At 42.5% G+C, this 21,201-nt stretch overlaps 1 protein-coding gene across 2 annotated transcripts in view; it reads left to right on the top strand.

Annotated features, from left to right (window-relative positions):
- The window catches only part of GARNL3 (GTPase activating Rap/RanGAP domain like 3), a 159,664-nt gene that overhangs the window by 82,341 nt on the left and 56,122 nt on the right, over positions 1-21,201 (top strand). For both annotated transcript variants that reach the window (XM_061154616.1, XM_061154617.1), the window contains 4 exons: positions 7,563-7,662; positions 9,313-9,431; positions 17,884-17,948; positions 20,292-20,355. In XM_061154616.1, the coding sequence (XP_061010599.1) occupies positions 7,563-7,662; positions 9,313-9,431; positions 17,884-17,948; positions 20,292-20,355 (348 nt within the window). The remainder of the gene's footprint in view (positions 1-7,562; positions 7,663-9,312; positions 9,432-17,883; positions 17,949-20,291; positions 20,356-21,201) is intronic.

Genomic DNA, 21,201 nt, shown 5'->3' with positions numbered 1-21,201 from the left:
CCATCACCGACTCCCCGAGTCCACCCAAACCCATGTCCATTGAGTCGGTGATGCCATCCAACCATCTCATCCTCTGTAGTCCCCTTCTCCTCCTGCCTTCAATCTTTCCAACATCAGGGTCTTTTCCAATGAGTCAGCTCTTCTCATCAGGCGGCCAAAGTATTGGAGTTTCAGCTTCAACATCAGTCCGTCCAATGAAAACCCAGGACTGATGATCTCCTTTAGGATGGACTGGTTGGATCTCCTTGTAGTCCAAGGGACTCTTAAGAGTCTTCTCCTACACCACAGTTCAAAAGCATCAATCCTTCGGCACTGAGCTTTCTTTATAGTCCAACTCTCACATCCATACATGACCACTGGAAAAAACATAGCCTTGACTAGACGGACCTTTGTTGGCAAAGTAATGTCTCTGCTTTTTAATATGCTGTCTAGGTTGATCATAACTTTCCTTCCAAGGAGTAAGCATCTTTTAATTTCATGGCTGCAATCACCATCTGCAGTGATTTTGGAGCCCAGAAAGTAAAGTCAGCCACTGTTTCCACTGTTTCCCCATCTATTTGCCATGAAGTGATGGGACCAGATGCCATGATCTTAGTTTTCTGAATGTTGAGCTTTAAGCCAACTTTTTCACTCTCCTCTTTCACTTTCATCAAGAGGCTCTTTAGTTCTTCACTTTCTGCCATAAGGGTGGTGTCATCTGCACATCTGAGGTTATTGATATTTCTCCCGGCAGGCTTGATTCCAGCTTGTGATTCTTCCAGCCCAGTGTTTCTCATGATGTACTCCATATAAGTTAAATAAGCAGGGTGACAATAGACAGCCTTGACGTACTCCTTTTCCTATTTGGAACCAGTCTGTTGTTCCATGTCCAGTTCTAACTGTTGCTTCCTGACCTACATACAGGTTTCTCAAGAGGCAGGTCAGGTGGTCTGGTATTCCCATCTCTTTCAGAATTTTCCAGTTTATTGTGAGCCACACAGTCAAAGGCTTTGGCATAGTGAATAAAGCAGAAATAGATGTTTTTCTGGAACTCTCTTGCTTTTTTGATGATCCAGCGGATGTTGGCAATTTGATCTCTGGTTCCTCTGCCTTTTCTAAATCCAGCTTGAACATCTGGAAGTTCACAGTTCACGTATTGCTGAAGCTTGGCTTAGAGAATTTTGAGCATTACTTTACTAGCGTATGAGATGAGTGCAATTGTGCTGTAGTTTGAGCATTCTTTGGCATTGCCTTTCTTTGGGATTGGAATGAAAACTGACCTTTTCCAGTCCTGTGGCCATTGCTGAGTTTTCCAGATTTTCTGGCATATTGAATGCAGCACTTTCACAGCATCATCTTTCAGGATATGAAATACCTCAACTGGAATTCCATCACCTCCACTAGCTTTGTTCGTAGTGATGCTTCCTAATGCCCACTTGACTTCACATTCCAGGATGTCTGGCTCTAGGTGAGTGATCACACCATCGTGATTATCTGGGTCATGAAGATCTTTTTTGTACAGTTCTCCTGTGTATTCTTGCCACCTCTTCTTAATATCTTTTGCTTCTGTTAGGTCCCTGCCATTTCTGTCCTTTATTGTCTCCATCTTTGCATGAAATGTTCCCCTGGTATCTCTAATATTCTTGAAGAGATCTCTAGTCTTTCCCATTCTATTGTTTTTGTCTATTTCTTTGCATTGATCACTGAGGAAGGCTTTCATATCTCTCCTTGCTATTCTTTGGAACTCTGCATTCAAATGGGTATATCTTTCCTTTTCTCCTTTGCTTTTATCTTCCCTTCTTTTCACAGCTATTTGTAAGTCCTCCTCAGCCAGTCATTTTGCTTTTTTGCATTTCTTCTTCTTGGGGATGGTCTTGATTTCTGTCTCCTGTATAATGTCACTAACCTCCATCCATAGTTCATCAGGCACTCTGTCTATCAAATCTAGTCCCTTAAATCTATTTCTCACTTCCACTGTATAGTCATAAGAGATTTGATTTAGGTCATACCTGAATGGTCTAGTGATTTTCTCTACTTTCTTCAATTTCAGTCTGAATTTGTCAATAAGGAGTTCATGATCCAAGCCACAGTCAGCTCCCAGTCTTGTTTTTGTGGATTCCCTGCTTAAAGTCAAATATTAAAGAGCATTCAGATAAAACGGGGGTATTATATTTAGATTAAGTTCTCGTCACAATATCTTGGCCATATACAGTCATCGTCCTTCACATCCCACAAGTATATGTGGTTAGGCAAAACAAAACAAGGAACACAACAAGGAGCTTTTGTGGGCTTTGGAATCTAATGCAGAAATGATTCAGTCTCAAGACTCATTCAACCCTGTGGACGTGTTCAGGCAAGTCTGAAGTATAGAAGAATTTGAGTTAATTACTCCACAATACCTTCTAGCAAATTAGAAAGGGATACAATTAGTATGGATATTTGCAATGTTAAAGTTTGGCTGTCTGATATATGTATTCATCAAAATATTTCCTCCTATTGATTGTTGATTGATATCAAGTAAATAATGTGTCATTGTCACCTTGAAGTGCTGTAGGAAGTTTCTATATCTTTGGAATCTTCTCTAAAATTTAGGTCATACTTAAAATAGTAAAAATTTATTGTAAAACTGAAACAACAATTGGGTACTACTACACCCATTCCAGGGCGCTAGTGGTAAAGAATTTGTCTGCCAGCGCAGGAGACATAAGAGACGTGGGTTTGATCCCTGGGTCGGGAACATCCCCTGGAGGAAGGCATGGCAACCCACTCCAGTATTCTTGCCTGGGGAATCCATGGACAGAGGAGCCTGGCAGGCTACAGTTCATAAAGTCACAAAGAGTCGGACATGACTGAAGCGATGTAGCAGGCACACATGGACGCCCACTCTAGAGCCACTAAAATTTAAGCACTGAATTGCTCAGAGTTGATCAGAGAATGTGGAGCAACTGGACCTCTTCTATTTATTGCTAATTATGTAAATTGGTGCCTTCCTCTTGGAGGCTGTTGATAATACCTACTCAAACTGAATGTCTGTATCCTCTGGGTCCCAGGATGTACACCCAGCAGAAAAGAGAGTTCATTGTGGCTTTATTCTTTTCTGTGTATGAGTTTTATTTATTTTTTAATTTGGCCATACCATGTGACATGTAGGATCTTTAGTTCCTAACCAGGGATCAAACCTGTGGCCCCTGCATTGGAAGCACAGAGTCCTAACCACGAGGCCATCAGGGAAGTCCCTATCATGGCTTTATTCTTAATTACCATCAACTGGAAAGTGAATACATGAATTTTGGAGTTCATACATGGACTGCTGTGTAGCAGTGAGGCAATGGACTACTGCTTCACTGATAAAGTGGAAGTCACACACATAAGGTCTAAGAACAAAGGACCTGACTCAAATGAATACAGGTGATATGATTTGGTTTCCATGAAGTTCAAGAGTAAGTAAAACTAATCTATGGTGATAAAAGTCACAATAGTGCTTACCTTTCAGAGTGTGATTGAGTGTTGACTCGGAAAATGCATGAAGGAGCCTTCTGTGGTACTGAAAAGCTTCTCTGTCTTGATCAGGTAGTTACAAAGGGTGTATGTGCGTGCTCATTCGATTCTGTCCTGTCCAACTCTTTGAGACCCCATGTACTGTAGCCCACCAGACTCCCCTGTCCATGGGATTTTCCAAGCAAGAATACTGGAGTGGGTTGCCATGCCCTCCTCCAGGAGATCTTCCCGACCCAGGAATTAAATCCGCGTCTCTTGCATCTCCTGCATTGGCAGGCAGTTTCTTTACCACTAATGCCAACTTGGAAGCCCACAAGGGCGTGTATATATATATATATATATATATATATATATATATATATTTGAAAATATATTTGAAAATCATTTCACTGTACACTAAAGACTTGTGCGCTTTCCTGTCTACTGCTGCTACTTATCAGGAATTGGAACTAGTTTTCAGAGTCTTTCTTCTGGGATCTTGAGCAGAGGGATTTTTTGTTTTCTGCTTAGCCTCCATTTCTGTGGTCAGTTCTTGTATGTTTTCTCGTCTTTACACCTCATCATATGTGCTTTTAACAAGGGACAGGAAGTGTCTTTCCCTGTGAGACTCACAACTTTTTAGGTGTTGGGTTTTTCCCCCAGTTTAGTTTAGTATTCTGTGAAGATGAAAGTTAAATAGGTATCTTTTTGATCATTAAGAAAAGAACTCCTAATTGACAGTTTGTACTCAACAGAGGTTTGGGGTGTGACACCAACCAGAGTCCCATCTCTCACTCCCAGGTGCGTGCTGCCTCTTGCCTCACCTGTATTATTCCACTCCGCTGGTGCCAACACTCAGAGCACTAGGAGGCAAGTCTGCAGATTCAGGGCTGCAGAAGGTCTAGAGTCAGGGGACGTTTTCCACGCCTTTGAACTCCCTTCTCAGAATAATATTTTTTTTATGCTTAAAACAAGATACATGGAATTACAAACGAAAACAGTTGTATTGAAATGGTTATCAAAATTACTTTTAAACCTAATTTATAATACTGTAATATACATGCTTTTCAATGAATACATTATAATAACAAATTCAGCAGCAGATCTCATAACTGTTGTAATTTTGAGCAGGGAATGGCATCAACAGTATTTTTGAGATATCTGCACTTACTGGGATGAGTTCTGAAAGTATCTGTGATTTTTTTTTTTTTTTTTTTTGGTGACATGGTTATCAAGGCTGTTCCTTCTATTTTTTTTTTTTTTTTTTGCATATGTTCATAATTGAATGAAATGCTGAATTTTAGTTGAAAGCTAATGAAAATAAAGATTTTTTACCCCAACCAAGTTCATGCTCCCTCTGGGTTCTGTTAGAACCCTTGGTATAGATCATTGATTCTCAGTGTCCATCAGAAATCACTGGGGATGCTGAAGAAGCTCTCTGAGCCATGCAAGTGTTGGAGGTTCCAGAGGCTTAAGTGTCCTGGTGACTGAAGAGTCTCCTCTCCAGGCTTTGCTGATGCTTTCTAGGATCCAGGGCCTTGGAACCATGACACCATCCACTGTAGGTCTGACTGTATAAGACAAGTTGTGCTGGCTGGACCCCACTGATGTCTGGTCAGATGATTCCTAAGGCTGGCTGCTGGACTCCAGGTGATGTCATAGCTGCATGCTGCATGGTGGCACGGTGAAGAGAACTGTGGGCCAGGAGTACTGCCCATGGTTTATGGTTATAAAACGAACAGCTGTTGACAAGGAATCATCCAGAAATTCTGTGAGGAACAAAATCCAGTTATATGCTCTTCTCGAATCACACCAGAAGGTCAAAACTGAGAGGCAACATTTTGGGCAGGTGATCAACATTACTATCACCAATGAGAAACAGATGGACATCTTGAAATCTGATCCACTGAGGACACCCCTTGCTTATGTTGTATTCCAACCAAGCACACATCACCTGAATCTAATCATAGAGAAACATCATACAAACCCCAAATGAGGAGTGCTTTATTTAAAAAAGGAAAAAGAAAAATATGAGGTATGTTTGTGCTACATTCTTCAGAAATGTCAGTGTCATAAATGACAAAGAAAACCTATGGAAAAGTTCCAGATTAAAGGAGTCTAAAGAGACATGACAATCAAATGAAAATGCTTCAACCAACATTGTTGAGTCAGTTGACAGAACTGGAGTACAGATGGTAGGTTAAAGGATTGTATCAAGGTTACATTTACAATTGTTGATAAAGCTGTATCGTGGCTTATGTAAAAAGATATTCTTCTTCTTGGGAAATACACATTGAGGTGTTTAAGAATAAAGGGCTATTATTCATGCAACTTAGCCTTAAATGATTCAGAAAAAGTGTGTGTGTGTGTGTGTGTGTAGAGGGAGAGAGAGTAGTGAACAAGTGGGTAATCGGGTAAAATGTTAGCAGTAGGTGAATCTGGTAAAAAGCAGACAGATGCTTTTTGCATTCTTCTTATTCTTGCAGGCTTTATGTAAGTTTAAAATTATTGCCAAATAGAAAGTTATATATATGGGTGTGGGTGCGTGTGTGTGTGCTCAGTCATGCCTGATTCTTTCCAACCCCATGAAATATAGCCTGCCAGGCTCCCCTGTCTATGGAATTTTCCAGGCAAGAATACTGGAGTAGGTTGCCATTTCCTACTCCAGGTTATCTTTCCTACTCAGAGATCAAACCCACATCTCTTGTGTCTCCTGCATTAGCAAGCGGATTCTTTACCAACTGGCACATCTGGGTGTAAAGGCAGAACATTAAATAAAGCATGCAGAAGATGATGTAATGGTTAAGATTAAAAAAAGAAAAAATTCTGACATTGGATTTGATCTCTGTTTCAGCTCCACTGCTTATTATCTCTGCCACCTTAGGCAACATACTTAACGTCTCTAAGCCTCGATTTCCTCATCTGAAAGTAGGGTGCTAAGATCAACTCTGTTTCATGAGTTGGTGGAGACACTATGGAGGTGATGTATGTAAAGTGTGTGGCCTAGGACCTGGCATGTAGAGCTCTTTCTGTGAACATCAGTATTCCAGAGCAGTGAGCAAGACAGAAAGCACCCTGACTTACATTATAAAGCAATGTAACCCTGAAGGCATGCCGGAAATACATACTGAAAAGAAACCTATAGATTCATCTAACAAATATGATACATAGTCATTTTTTAAATCCAGCAGTAAATATATCAGAAGAATACCTAGAAGGGTGTATTCCAGAAATCTAAGACTGATTCAGTATCAGAAGAGCCATTAGGGTAATTCATTACATTACTATGATTTTCCCCATTTAACCCATTTGCTCAATCATTGCCCCAAAAAAGCTTTCAGTAAAATTCAATATCCATTTCTCAGAAAAGCCTCTTTATAAACTTGGAATTGAAGGGAACTTCTTCAGCATGATCAAGAAAGCACCACTGACCACAGATGTCTAGTAAATCTCTAGAGGCATGTCAGAATGAGAAAAGAATCTGCCAGTAGTCTGGCACATGGTGCAACAGAGATGTCAGTGGAGTTTCAAACTGTACATTCAGTATGATTCCATGTTGGTAAGAAAATGTTGGGAAAAAATTAGAAGGAACCATATCAAGTCATTCATAGTAATTGTTTTTGGACAAATGATTCATATTATTCACTATGTTTATCCACATTTTCCACATCAATTGAGTTACTTGTGATAATTTTTAAAAATTTTATAAAACATATGAACACAGATAAGATGCCAGGATGTTTTCCAGGTGAAATGTGCCTGTTACAGGGATTACAATCAGAAGGGCCTGCCTCTAGAGGGCACCAGCTTCCAGATATCGTGGAGGCTTCGTACCAGAAAGGAAAAAAACTTTCAATTCAAGTTATATCCAAGTTAGAAGTCGCTTAGCTCACTGGTTCACCTGGTGCTTTTTCCTCCACCCCAAGGACCTCCAGAAAATTTCTATGATGTGGATTTAGACTGAGTGTCTTTTCTAATGAGAACATGTGGTCACAGCCCTGTTTGTAAGCTTTTAACAGTGACTTTTCTGCTTCTTTGGCATCTGGTTCATTGCTACCTTGTTTACTTTCTAAGTCTCTTAATGGCATAACTTTGTTCCATTACAGAACGCGACTGCTCTGCCAGGTACTTGGCGAAGGACAGACGTGCACTTAGAGAACCCGGAATACCACACCAGATGGTATTTCAAGTATTTTTTAGGACAAGGTAATTATGCCATTCCAGTGGTTGGGAAGAAAGGATATTCAGAATGAAAATTAATGTCAGTGTAATTTCTGGTACCCTGTATGTGTGAAACTTATTGGATTAGAGGATACTGAGGTCAGGGTACTTCATTTCAAGGTCAGTTGTAACCTCCATAGATTTGAAGATTCGATTCAGAGTCTCAGCCCTAGCAGATTTTCTCAGTTTTAAATTTGTTACTTATATTTTTACATTTTTAATTTTAAGTTTTTGCCAGTTGTTTTTGTCCCTGGGGAGATACAGAGGATTAAGTAGTCTGAATAAGTGATTTGCAAGATGAGAAAAATTTGCAGGGCACAAACAACTTTAGACTTAACAAGGCCCATACCCAGTCTGCAGTGGGTCTTGAACACTTGATTCAAGATAATGAGGAGAGAAACGATTCCCTGAGCTCCAGGGCCAATACAGAACAGAGAGGCATTATGCTATAGGTTCTGGTGACCAGGGTTTATTTATTACCTGCCATGTGCCAGGCACTGTGCTCTGGCAAAGGCAGTTATGATCCCTGTCCTCGTGGGATCTGAATCCCACGAGTACAGTGGGATTCAGTACAGACTGAATCCTGGGTCTGCTGTTATCTACATAGGACTCTATACCAGTTACTCCCACTTCTCTGAGTCTTAATTTCCTTATCTTTAAAGCAAAGATGTTACTAGTATATGCCTAGGAGGTTTGAACAGAAGTGTCAATGAGGCACAGTAAGCCTAATGCCTGGCACATACCAAGAACTCTGTCATGAATAGTGGTGTACATTTTGACATGAAGGACTCACGTAATCATACATGGAGAGGTGAAAACAGAAGTGTGGTTAGCAACAGATGGAAGTGAGAATGGAAGAGTAATCACTATGGCAGGATTAGAAATGATTTGAAGAATGATTTAGCCTTATCAGGCTAACTCATTTATTTATTGTTACTGATTTATTTGTAGAAGATGATACTTGAGCTATTTGATTGGACCCAAATGATGGCTTTATAAAAATCAGACACTATATTATTCTTAGTTCATTTATTTGGCAAGACATGTCTCTTTATAAAGAAAGAAATGGAGGGAAAGTTGCTATCTTCCCGATTACTTAAAAGCCTTTGCCTGGAGTACTGAGAATTTCTGAGAAAAGTGGTGCCATCAGTTTGGATGCCTTCAGTTGCCTCAACTGGCTTAAATTTCAAGGGAGAGATCAAGAGACCAGAGGTAGGGCAGGCTCTGGGGTTGTTGGAGTCCGAGACTCGGTGATGTCATCCGTGCTGGCCCTCCTCAGAGTCACAAGATGGTTGCAGTAATTCCAGGCATCACTTCTAGACACCACCATCTCCAAGGGAAAAAGGAAGGCCGTCTTCAGCAGTGAGAAAGCCTTTTCAGAAACCCCTTGACACACTTCTTCCCTTATCTCACTGGCCAGTATTTGGTCACATGTTCATTCCTGAGCCCATCCCTGGCAGGGGGACCTGGAAAGCATGATTAGGATAGAGTTGCCAGGTTCTGTCCCAATCTGGGCTGGAGATTACCATTCTCTGATCCTGTGGGAAGGGCTGTTGTCCACCTGCAGCGCCCACTGCTCCCAGCCCCCAGAGGAGCCAGCTGCGTTTTCACATTCTGAATCTGCCTCTTTTCCAGTCCATCAGAACTACATTGGAAACGATGCTGAGAAGAGTCCCTTCTTCCTGTCCGTGACCCTCTCTGACCAAAACAATCAGCGTGTCCCTCAATACCGCGCGATCCTTTGGAGGAAAACAGTGAGTGTCTGACCTGCACCTGGAGTTTCAGTGCCACTCCAGAGTTGAATCAGTGTCATTGTTGGCTTTCTTTCTATGAGGATTTTTGAGGGGGGCTACTGCGACTGAACTGAACTGAACTGATTGAGGATTATTCTGTTCACAGGAGAGACCTTCATGCTCTGAGCTGAACATCAGCTTTTCCTACATTAGCCACTAAGCAGACATGTACCTCCCCCTCAGTCTCTGCCCTCTGGGAACACAGGACTGTGTTAACCTTTGCTGTTACCCGTACTAAAAGTGATAAGCTGGCTCACCTTCAACTAAAGGAAATAAAGTTTAGTGGAGTATAATACTGTTACATGGGCCCAGTCCCTGGGGGGCTCCTGTTTCCACCAGCCAGTCTCAACCGCTGAATCAGCTGTGTTCCTAGGATTTCTTAGAGGCTTAGCTCCTTTCATCACTATCACGAGGTAGAAAAGCAACCTGAGATTTAACAAATATATGCTGCCCATCGTGGGCTCTGAACACTGAACTGAAAGCAGACACTTTCAACTCGAGGACACAGGCCTTTCTTTAGCACAGGAAAGTTTTTTTATGTTCATTAGTGTTGCTTCTTTTCCTGTTCTGATTTTTTTTTCTAGTAATTCTTATATTTGACCCCTGTCTTTCATCTTTTACCTTTTCTGCTTCTCTTGGTCTTTTTTTCTTGGCTTCTCAGAGAAATTTTTAGAGGTAATATGGACCCTGGAAAGAGCAAAGCATTGGAGTTAAGCAAAGTAGGGTTAAAAAAAAACCCTCAATAACAAGTTCATTTGGGTTGTATTTGAGAAAATTTCTCATGTCCTCTGAGCCTCCACTTTCTTCTTCTTTGTAAAGTGGGGAAAGTTCTGGGCTGTGGCTGACAGAATGATGAGTACTAACAAGACTACATTAAGTGAGATCTTGCTTGAAAATTTACCCAGTGTCCCAAGTCATCAAATCTTAAACTGGTTAGATGCCTGAAGGTTAAAACATTTTATTCTTGGATTGGTGAGTACAGTGTATAATTTAACAAGCAATAAAACAAACCACACTTGGAAAATGTTAGTTCTTTTATTTGGTATTCCCACTTGATGGGTACCTTTGTTGAAATCCAGTATTTAAATAATCACATGCTGATTTTTGTCTCAGCTACATAGGATATCAAAATTGCTATGTAGATATTTTTGGGAAAGACATAACAGAGACTTAAAAGAACAGCAATTTTTATACACATACACACACTTTTGCACACATACATACATATAGAGCAATAAAGTAGCAACTTCAAAAAGCCCAGAAAGAATTTCCAGTAACCATGACAGAGTAAACTGTGGCTAGGAACTTCTTGTGATGATTAAAAATAATAATAGTAATAACAATGAAATCTAATACTTACTGAACACTTACTATATGCTAGCTAAGTCCTCCGAATACATAGGTGTTATTACAGGTTAGGGAGCTTAACCAACATGGCCAAGGCTCCATGCCAGTAGGTGGCAGAGCAGGCAGAACCCAGGGCTCCTGCTGAGCTGTCCTCACTGTACCCGATTGACCCTAGATGTCATTCATTCTTTGACTCGTGCTTTCACTCTCCCTAGACTGTGAGCTCCATGAAAGGAAGGGACTTAATGCTTTCTCTTCAGTATCCCTACCAGCAAGCCCAGTGCCTGGTGTATAGGAGGAGCTCAAAAAATATCTGTTGAATACATTAATGAGATGATTAATGACTAATGAAGCCCAGCTTAACCAGTGTACTCTGTTGCTGCTATTTATATAAACATCTATGTTTCAGAAAATTTTAAGCAGGTTTAAGGTAAAAATCTGATATAAAATAAAGTTAGATCTTACTCATGAATTATTTCCTGCAGAGTTTTGGCCTTACCGCTCCCCCCATGCCAGTGCAATTGGGGTCAGTTTTGCCGACAGCATGGCTGCTCTTGAACCAAGTTTGAATGACAGTTTTAGAAGATAATGCTGGGCGATGTGTACCAGTTTTTCCCAAGAGCGAGCATGATCATCTCTTCCCCTTAGCTCCCTGCTGAGCAGTGAGGATGCCTTCGTCCAAAGCCTCTTATCTTCTGCAGAAAAAGGCTGTTTTCTACCCCCTCCACTTACTTATTTTACCTTGCCTACTACAGTATTCCAGTCTCTTCTGGCTTAAACGTTTTCCTTGGATGACTGTCTCTTCTGGACAAATAATCAGCCTTTCGGATTTCTGTCCACTAACCCTGTTCCTCATGAAGGTGATATTTGGGTGCAAGAAGAGAGGGTTTCTGAGACCTCACGGTGGCCGGAGGTCCACCCAGGACCCTCTGGGTTCTTTGTGGTTTCTGTTGTAGCGGAGCAACCTCTGAGATGTAACTAATCTCCTCTGGCTTTTCGGGGGTCATTGGAGAGCGCCTGTCCGTGAAATCCTTGTCCCGGCCACTTGCTCCTTGTAGTGAAGTCACCAAATGCATGAACCCTCTGACCTGATCCCAGGTCTCTGGTGGTTGCTGCGCCTCCTGGAAGTGCTACAGCCTCCCTGCCCTGGTCAGAAGGGGAGAGGCTGGTGCCTTCATCTCCAGTCTCTAATCTTGTTGACCAGCCGTGCCTAAAGCTACCCCTGAGTTACTGCCGCTCAGGGTGTTCAAACAGGTTCTGCCTGAAAGTCCTCTGGAAGGCCATGTCTGGGAAGTAAGCACTAGTCCAGGTGCCTCTAGGCCTTACCTTGATGTCCTCGCGACCTCCCACACCCATCCCATGCAGGTCTGTCCTCAGAAGGCAGGCACCCAGGGCCCCAGGGCCTAACCCCTCGGCTTGCCTGTCTTCCTTCTTCCTTCCTTCCACCTCGCTTTCAGGAGCCCAGGGGTCATGCCATGCTGCTGCTGCCTCCGTCTGGAATAAGACTTTCTCAATCCCGTCTTCTTCCTCAGGAGCTAACTGTCCCTTCACCTCCTCACTGCAATGGTTGCCAGGTTCTGGGGAGGAAGAGTAGGGCACATGCCAGGGAAAGTTTTGCTTATTTTAATTTTCAAAGATAATGTCTAGATTACCTTATAAGTTGAGATAAGCGCTTCAAGGAAATGAAGACAGAATGATGCTGGAGGCTGCCAAAGCGAGCTAGTCCAGGGAGGTCTCCTGAGGAGCTGATGTTAAAGAGACCCAGAGGATGAAAGGGAACTGGCCACACAGAGAGTAGGGGGAGGGAAGGGGGGACAGTCAGAAGGAGCAGGAAATACAAGAGGAACAGGAGCCTTCTGGGATGACTCTTGGGTGGTGAGAGGAGAAGGGAGGTGGGATTGAGACCTGGGACCACCATGGAGTTAGATAGGATGGGCAGAAGGAGCATTGGACCCCTTCTGAGTAGTGCCAGTGCCCAAATCCAAAACTCTTCTCTCAGCCCTGAATCTTGCAGGGCTGGGTGGGTATTTGCTGCCTACTGCAGAGCAGTGAGGAGCTGAACATTTCAAAGCAGGACGTCAGCATGGGGGTGAGTTACTGAGACCCTGCTGGCCCAGGGCCAGTGCTGGAGGCTGTGGGGAATCCAAAGATGCAGGTGACTCAGTCTCCCTCCCTCTTCCCTTGAGCTCACATTCTCCAGTTAAACAGAAACACAGCTAAATGTATAAACCCTGCTCATAACTGTCTCACGCATCTCTGGATGTGTTCCTTCTAAACCCAAAGGAAAAAAATGATTCACCCTTGTAAAATTTCCATCCAGACAATACAGCAAGTAAAAAAAGGAGAGGATCAAAATTCAAGTACTCAGAGATAATCATTGCAGTGTCCTTCTTGACATCACACACACACACACACACACACACCCCCTAGGTAAATGGGTTGATGTTGACACGCACGCATGTGTCTTCCTGTGTTCACTTAGTATAGCCGGATATGCACTTGTACTTGACTCTCCCTGTGCATTTGTTAATTCCACTGAAAACCTAGAACTGGAAGGTGTTTTTTCTTGGAGAGTGACCCTGGAAAACCACAAAACAAAGGTGATGGGGAAGAAGAGCTTTACCTCTTTGTAGTGAAGAAAAATATAGAGGCACAATCCCACGAGCCCTGGACTTCACATGTGTTGGCAGCTCATGGCGTTGTTACCAGAATCCAGGCTGGGCTGAATCCTCCCTCCCTATTCCACACATGCTGCACACTTGGTCACTTCAATCATGTCCGATTCTGTGACCCTGTGGACTGTAGCCCACCAGGCTCCTCTGTCCATGGGATTCTCCAGGCAAGAATATTGGAGTGGGTTGCCATTTCCTCCCCCAGGAGATCTTCTTGACCCAGGGATGGAAGCCATGTCTCCTGCATCTCCTGCACTTTTAGAGTTGAAAAGGGAATTTTATATGTGGACCACATCATAATCTCTTTTGCTAAATAAACGTGTAGTATAAATCCTTTGCAGACTATAAATCTGTTCAGTTCAGTTCAGTCACTCAGTCCTGTCTGAATCTTTGTGAACCCATGATCTGCAGCGCACCAGGCCTCCCTGACCATCACCAACTCCCAGAGTTTACCCAAACTCATGTCCATTGAGTCAGTGATGCCATCCAACCATCTCATCCTCTGTAGTCCCCTTCTCCTCCTGCCCTCAATCTTCCCCAGTATCAGGGTCTTTTCAAATGAGTCAGTTCTTTGCATCAGGTGGCCAAAGGATTGGAGTTTCAGCTTCAATATCAGACCTTCCAGTGAACACCCAGGACTGATCTCCTTTAGGATGGACTGGTTAGATCTCCTTGCAGTCCAAAGGACTCTCAAGAGTCTTCTCCAATACCACAGTTCAAAAGCATCAATTCTTTGGTGCTCAGCTTTCTTTACAGTCCAATTCTCACATCCATACATGACTACTAGAAAAACCATAGCCTTGACTAGACAGACCTTTGTTGGCAAAGTAATGTCTCTGCTTTTTAATATGCTGTCTAGGTTGGTCATAACTTTCCTTCCAAGGAGTAAGCGTCTTTTAATTTCATGGCTGCAGTCAACATCTGCAGTGATTTTGGAACCCCCAAAAATAAAGTCAGCCACTGTTTCCACTGATTCCCCATCTATTTGCCATGAAGTGATGGGACCAGATGCCATGATCTTAGTTTTCTGAATGTTGAGCTTTAAGCCAACTTCTTCACTCTCCTCTTTCACTTTCATCAAGAGGCTCTTTAATTCTTCTTCACTTTCTGCCATAAGAGTGGTGTCATCTGCACATCTGAGGTTATTGATATTTCTCCCGGCAGGCTTGATTCCAGCTTGTGCTTCATCCAGCCCAGCGTTTCTCATGAGGTACTCTGCATAAAAGTTAAATAAGCATGATGAAAATATACAACCTCGACATACTCGTTTTCCTATTTGGAACCAGTCTGTTGTTCCACGTCCAGTTCTAACTGTTGCTTCCTGACCTGCATACAGATTTCTCAAGAGGCAGGTCAGGTGGTCTGGTATTCCCATCTCTTGAAAAATTTTCTATAGTTTGTTGTGATCCACACAGTCAAAGGCTTTGGCATAGTGAATAAAACAGAAATAGATGTTTTTCTGGAACTCTCTTGCTTTTTCGATGATCCAGCGAATGTTGGCAATTTGATCTCTGGTTCCTCTGCCTTTTTTAAATCCAGCTTGAACATCTGGAAGTTCACGTATTGGTTCAATATGGTTCACGTATTGCTGAAGCCTGGCTTGGAGAATTTTGAGCATTAATTTACTGGCGTGTGACATGAGTGCAATTGTGCTATAGTTTGAGCATTCTTTGGCATTGCCTTTCTTTGGGATTGTAATGAAAACTGACCTTTTCCAGTCCTATGGCCACTGCTGAGTTTTCCAAATTTTCTGGCATATTGAATGCAGCACTTTCACAGCGTCATCTTTTAGGATTTGAAATAACTCAACTGGAATGCCATCACCTCCACTAGCTTTGTTCGTAGTGATGCCTCCTAATGCCCACTTGACTTCACATTCCAGGATGTCTGATTCTAGGTGAGTGATCACACCATCATGATTATCTGGGTTGTGAAGATCTTTTTTGTACAGTTCTCCTGTGTATTCTTGCCACCTCTTCTTAATATCTTCTGCTTCTGTTAGGTCCATACCATTTCTGTCCTTGATTGAGCCCATCTTTACATGAAATGTTCCCTTGATATCTCTAATTTTCTTGAAGCGATCTCTAGTCTTTCCCATTCTATTATTTTCCTCTATTTCTTTGCAATGATCACCAAGGAAGGCTTTCTTATCTCTCCTTGCTATTCTTTGGAACTCTGCATTCAAATGGGAATATCTTTCCTTTTTTCCTTTGCTTTTCGCTTCCCTTCTTTTCACAGCTATTTTGTAAGGCCTCCTAAGAGAGCCATTTTGCCTTTTTGCATTTCTTTTTCTTGGTGATGGTCTTGCTCCCTGTCTCCTGTACAGTGTCACAAACCTCCATCCATAGTTCATCAGGCACTCTGTGTATCAGATCTAGCCCCTTAAATCTTTTTCTCACTTCCATTGTATAATCATAAGGGATCTGATTTAGGTCATGCCTGAATGGTATAGTGGTTTTCCTTGCTTTCTTCAATTTAAGTCTGAATTTGGCAGTAAGGAGTTCATGATCTGAGGCACAATCAGCTCCCAGTCTTGTTTTTGCTGACAGTATAGAGCTTTTCCATCTTCGGCTGCAAAGAATATAATCAATCTGATTTTGATGTTGGCCATCTGGTGATGTCCATGTGTAGAGTCTTCTTTTGTGTTGTTGGAAGAGGGTGTTTGCTATGACCAGTGTGTTCTCTTGGCAAAACTCTGTTAGCCTTTGACCTGCTTCATTTTGTACTCCAAGGCCAAATTTTCCTGGTACTCCAGGTGTTTCTTGACTTCCTACTTTTGCATTCCAGTCCCCTATAATGAAAAGGACATCATTTTTGGATATTAGTTCTAAAAGGTCTTGTAGGTCTTCATAGAATTTGTTCAACTTCAGCTTCTTCAGCGTTACTGGTCAGGGCATAGACTTGGATTACCGTGGTATTGAATGATTTGCCTTGGAAACGAACAGAGATCATTCTGTCGTTTTTGAGATTGCATCCAAGTACTGCATTTTGAACTCTTTTGTTGACTATGATGGCTACTCCATTTCTTCTAAGGGATTCCTGCCCACAGTAGTAAATATAATGGTCATCTGCATTAAATTCACCCATTCCAGTCCATTTTAGTTTGTTGATTCTTAGAGTGTCGATGTTCACTCTTGCCAACTCCTGTTTGACCACTTCCAATTTGCCTTGATTAATGGACCTAACATTCCAGGTTCCTATGCAATATTGCTGTTTACAGCATCATACCTTGCTTCTATCACCAGTCACATCCACCACCTGGTGTTGTTTTTGCTTTGGCTCCGTCCGTTCATTCCTTCTGGAGTTATTTCTATTTCTTGACTGATCTCCAGTAGCGTATTGGGAACCTACCAACCTGGGGAGTTCATCTTTCAGTGTCCTATCTTTTTGCCTCTTCATACTGTTCTCAAGGCAAGAATACTGAAGTGGTTTGCCATTCCCTTCTCCAATGGGCCACATTTTGTCAGAGTGCTCCACCATGACCCATCCGTCTTGGGTGGCCCTACACTGCATGACTTAGTTTCACTGAGTTAGACAAGGCTGTGGTCCATGTGATCAGGTTGATTAGTTTTCTGTGATTGTGGTTTCAGTCTGTCTGCCCTCTGATGCCCTCTCTCAGCACCTACTGTCTTATTGGGGTTTCTTTTACCTTGGATGTGGGGTGTCTTCTCACAGCCTTTGCTCCTGACCTTAGACGTGGAGTATCTCCTCTCGGCTGCTCCAGCGCCATGCAGCCACCATTTTTGGGAGATTATAAAGAGGCTAGCCTTGTCTGTCCTGGGTGCTTAGACGTGGGACTGAGCCATTCAGGCAAGCCTTCCTTCAGTCCCTTTCCTTCAGCCAGTATTGACTGAGCACTTTCTATGAGATAGTCACAGTGGGTACTCATTCAGAGAGGAAGAAACAGACTTTAAATAAGTAAACACAGAAAAATATCAAAGTACACATTATGAAAACTTGGAAAGAGCCAGGTGATTTCTAGTTTGAAAAGTTTTTGACCTGGAGGAATATTATTTGGGTCTTATTGAACACATAGAGACTATTTTCTTATTCTGATCTTTGAGGCTGATCCAGTTCTTGGTTCAGAGACCAAACCCCTTCTTTGATTTAGGCAGCTCATCTGCTTATCACAATGCCAGAGACATCTAAGACCAGCAGTCCAGATCCTTAAAGCATAAATGCCTAGGGGTTGGAAGGGTGGGGATTGTTGTTGAGCCTGTGCTGTTGAGCCTGATTAAGAATTTTTCCAACGTAGGATACATTTATTCTTATACGTGCCGCTTGAAGAAACATGAACAAGACTAGACATGGGTTTCTTTTATGTGATGAGGTAAGACTCTTCCAGGGATGGAAATTGCCAAGCTTCTCACTGGTTTGCTGTTTTGACTTTCTAGGGTACTCAGAAAATATGCCTTCCCTACAGCCCCACGAAAACACTTTCTGTGAAGTCCATCTTAAGGTGAGTACGTGTGAGCAGAAACCCAACAGCAGGCACCCATAAATGGGTTTTATCCTGTGAGCATTCTGATGTCAGCTTGCTATTTCCCTGGGCCTTGGCTATATACTAGACATTTTGCTAAGCACTTGGCACACAGTACCTAATTCAGTAGTCATAGTAACCCTGTAGGGCAGGTAGTACTATTATCCCATTTTATAGATGAGGAAATGGAGGCCTAGGAGGGCCAAGCCACAGCTAGTGTGTAGTGGAAGTGAGGCTCAAGTCCAGGTCTGGCTGGTTCTGAAATTTGCTGTCAAGCATTTCCGTCCTGCATGCGTTGCCCATTTCTTTCCTGCACGTGTGCAAATACTTTGATTTTGTAAAGAAAATCAAGAAATATTTTTTCCTTTCATTTTTCTTGTTGGAAATAGAAACTCAGATGTCAGCAAATGCTTCTTAGAGAAGAACGTGCTTTTTCTTCACCAGACAGAAAGCTAAATGAATGGGAAGGAACTGTTCACTGCTCGGCACTTAGCTGCTTCTCGTGCCCCCCGCCCCTTGCCACCTCCCTCTGCTCTTTCCCCCACGTCAGGTGCCAGCCTCCCCTTGGCAGTGCGGCCACTCAGGTCAGCCTGGTGCTTTGTCAGCAGCTGAGATGGCACAGTAACAGTAGCTTCTGTTTGTCAGGCACTGTGCTGAATGTTTTACAAGCATTCTCTTAGGAAATCTTTAAGCCAGCTCCGTAAAGTAGATCTATTACCACCTATTACCACTACCCTACGTAGGAGGGACTGGAGCTTCAGAGAGGTGAAGGGGTTTGACAGAGATCTCACAGCTGGTAGACCACAGTGCTGGGATTTAAACCTAGGTCGTGTGGCTCCAGGGCTTGGGCTGTCAACCACTAATGTCACACACTAGTCCTGTGTGACTCTGAGAGCTTATCCCGGTGGCCTGGTGGTTTAGTGTCTATTCATCTACAACCAGGTGGTGGTCGGAGATGGTGTTTTCCATGTTCCCACCTGTTACTGTTACTTGGCAGCATGTCTCTTACAGTGATGAACCTGACAGTCCATTAGTGATTGCAACTGGTCCTGAGATTAAGAAGTAAAACACTTTGTATCTTGTTTTCAAGCTTGATTTTGTCTTTGAATTGCAGACCTTCTCCCCTCAGCTGTAGGCCCCCTGGTTTTTCTCCTGGCCAGTCTGAAGCCAGAGCTAAGAATGCATCCATGGAGAGGTTAACCTTTTTGTTGAGCACTGAAGTATCTTGCTGCTTCTAAATCTGAACTTTAAGAGTTATCCTTTGAATTATATTGGCCTAATTTTCTGTAATTTTCTGTAAATCCTTTTATTTTCTTCTTCTAAAATGATGAAATTTCCAGCTCCTTTCTTCTATATACTTAAAGACTGGGGTTCTCAATGAATTTTAATTTAGTTATCTGAGTAGATCTTCATTTTTCGGCCCACCACTCATAGCCAGAGCAAGCTGCAGCAAGAAAGTATTTTAAAGTTGCAAAGATTAAGACTTCTACAGTTGCTGCCAATAAAAGAAAAGATTTTCTCTGTTACACTCATCAACTTGAAAACTTAAAAATTAAAATATACATACTATTGGGTCAGATAAGCTGAGTTCAAATCTTGGCTTCATGACTTAACAGCTTTGTTATCCTTAACTAGTTCTTTAACTTCCGAGGCTCAATTTCCTCATCCTTAAAATGAGGATAAAATAGTACTTGCCTCATAGAGATTGAATGAGATAATTCATGTGAAGTATTTAGCAGGGTGCCTGGCATTTAGTAAATATTCTGTAAATACAGCTATTATCTTTACTTTTCATTTACAGATATGAGGATTCTTGCTGAAGAGGTCTCAGAGATCATTTTGTTCAATTACCTTGTTTTGCCCTAGAGGAACTTAGCTCAAGGAAATTCAAAGCAAAACATAAAAGAATAATCTTGTTAAGAACAACCTTTTGCCCTTAGTGAGAGAGGAATTATCAAAGGAAGAATGACATGTCAGGTCATCTTAATTACATTTCATCTTATCATTCATTACTATGTAAATGTCAGTGAATCTCCCTTTTGGTAAATAAAAATAAGAATCATGGAGATTAGTCAAGGTTGCCTACAGCAGGTGCTCCCCACTCCTCCCTGCTGAGTGTGCTTCAGGGGCAGCCTCCAAGGTTGGTTACTCAGGTATGTTCCTTCACTGATCGTTCCATTGATCCCCTACCTCCTTTGGCCCCTCCAGGAATCCAGCTATGATCTTTTGGGGTGTAATACTTAGCTTTTCTGAGGCCCTGAGATGGGCTCCACGTTGTTTAAGTCACCACCACACTAGGCTCACTCTTCTGTTCTGTTGCAGTGCCATGAATCTGGACAAATTCGAGAAAGGCCCCAGGGAAATTTTTCACCCTGAGATACAAAAGGTAACCCAGAACTTTGTGCTTCATAATTGTATAATGTGGTCACAGTGTTAAAACTGACAAATTATCAGTGATTCTTAGCCTAGGATTCCCAACCAGAATCACCAGTGGTTCTCATCATGAAGAACTTCCCACCTGAGAGTCTGATGGGAACTGACTAAGATGGAGGCTGGGAGTCTGTCATTTTCAGTAATTCAGAGGATAGCAGGTGTCCAGAAAGCTGTCCTGTTTTCTTAGGACTTAATGTTAAAGGAAATCAGTCTGTCTTGGGAGAAAAATGTTTAGAGTCATAATCAAGGTAATGGTCCATCAGAAAAATGGCAACTAGATTTTTGTCTTGCAGTTGCAATCAATTTCACTTCTAAATTCTCCCCTTGAAACTTATAAATGCAGCCATCACCAACAGTGTGACAGTTGTGTGTCAGAGCTGAGCTTCAAGGAGCTGGCATGCCAGGCGGGGTGGCATGGGAAGAGGTTGGAGAGGCAGCATGACTGGGTTCTGTCCAGGAGGCAGCGGGCAGCCGATAGAATCATCCCGCAGAGGAACATCTGAAAACAAGATATAGCAACCTTCTGCCTATTTATGTCATACCTCTGTGCCTGTTTTCACCAAAGACACTGTCACATTCTCCCTTTCGCTCATGAGCTTCCCTTCCATCCTGTGTGTGTGTCCGTGTGTGTGTGTGTGTGTGTGTGTGTGTGTGTGTGTGTGTGTGCGCGCATGCATGTGTGTGAAGCTTACCAGCAGTAGTTCCCCTGCTGTGATCAGGTGTCTGTAGGTTTCCCTTAGGAAGCTTGAGCAACCAGCTTTCAGCATAGGGAAAAGAGTTCTGACAAATCACTGCATCC

The sequence above is a fragment of the Dama dama genome, chromosome 11 (genome assembly GCF_033118175.1).
Source record: "Dama dama isolate Ldn47 chromosome 11, ASM3311817v1, whole genome shotgun sequence".
Lineage (NCBI taxonomy): Eukaryota > Metazoa > Chordata > Mammalia > Artiodactyla > Cervidae > Dama > Dama dama.
The sequence above is the reverse complement of the archived record's forward strand: the minus strand, read 5'-3'. Positions and strand labels throughout refer to the sequence as shown.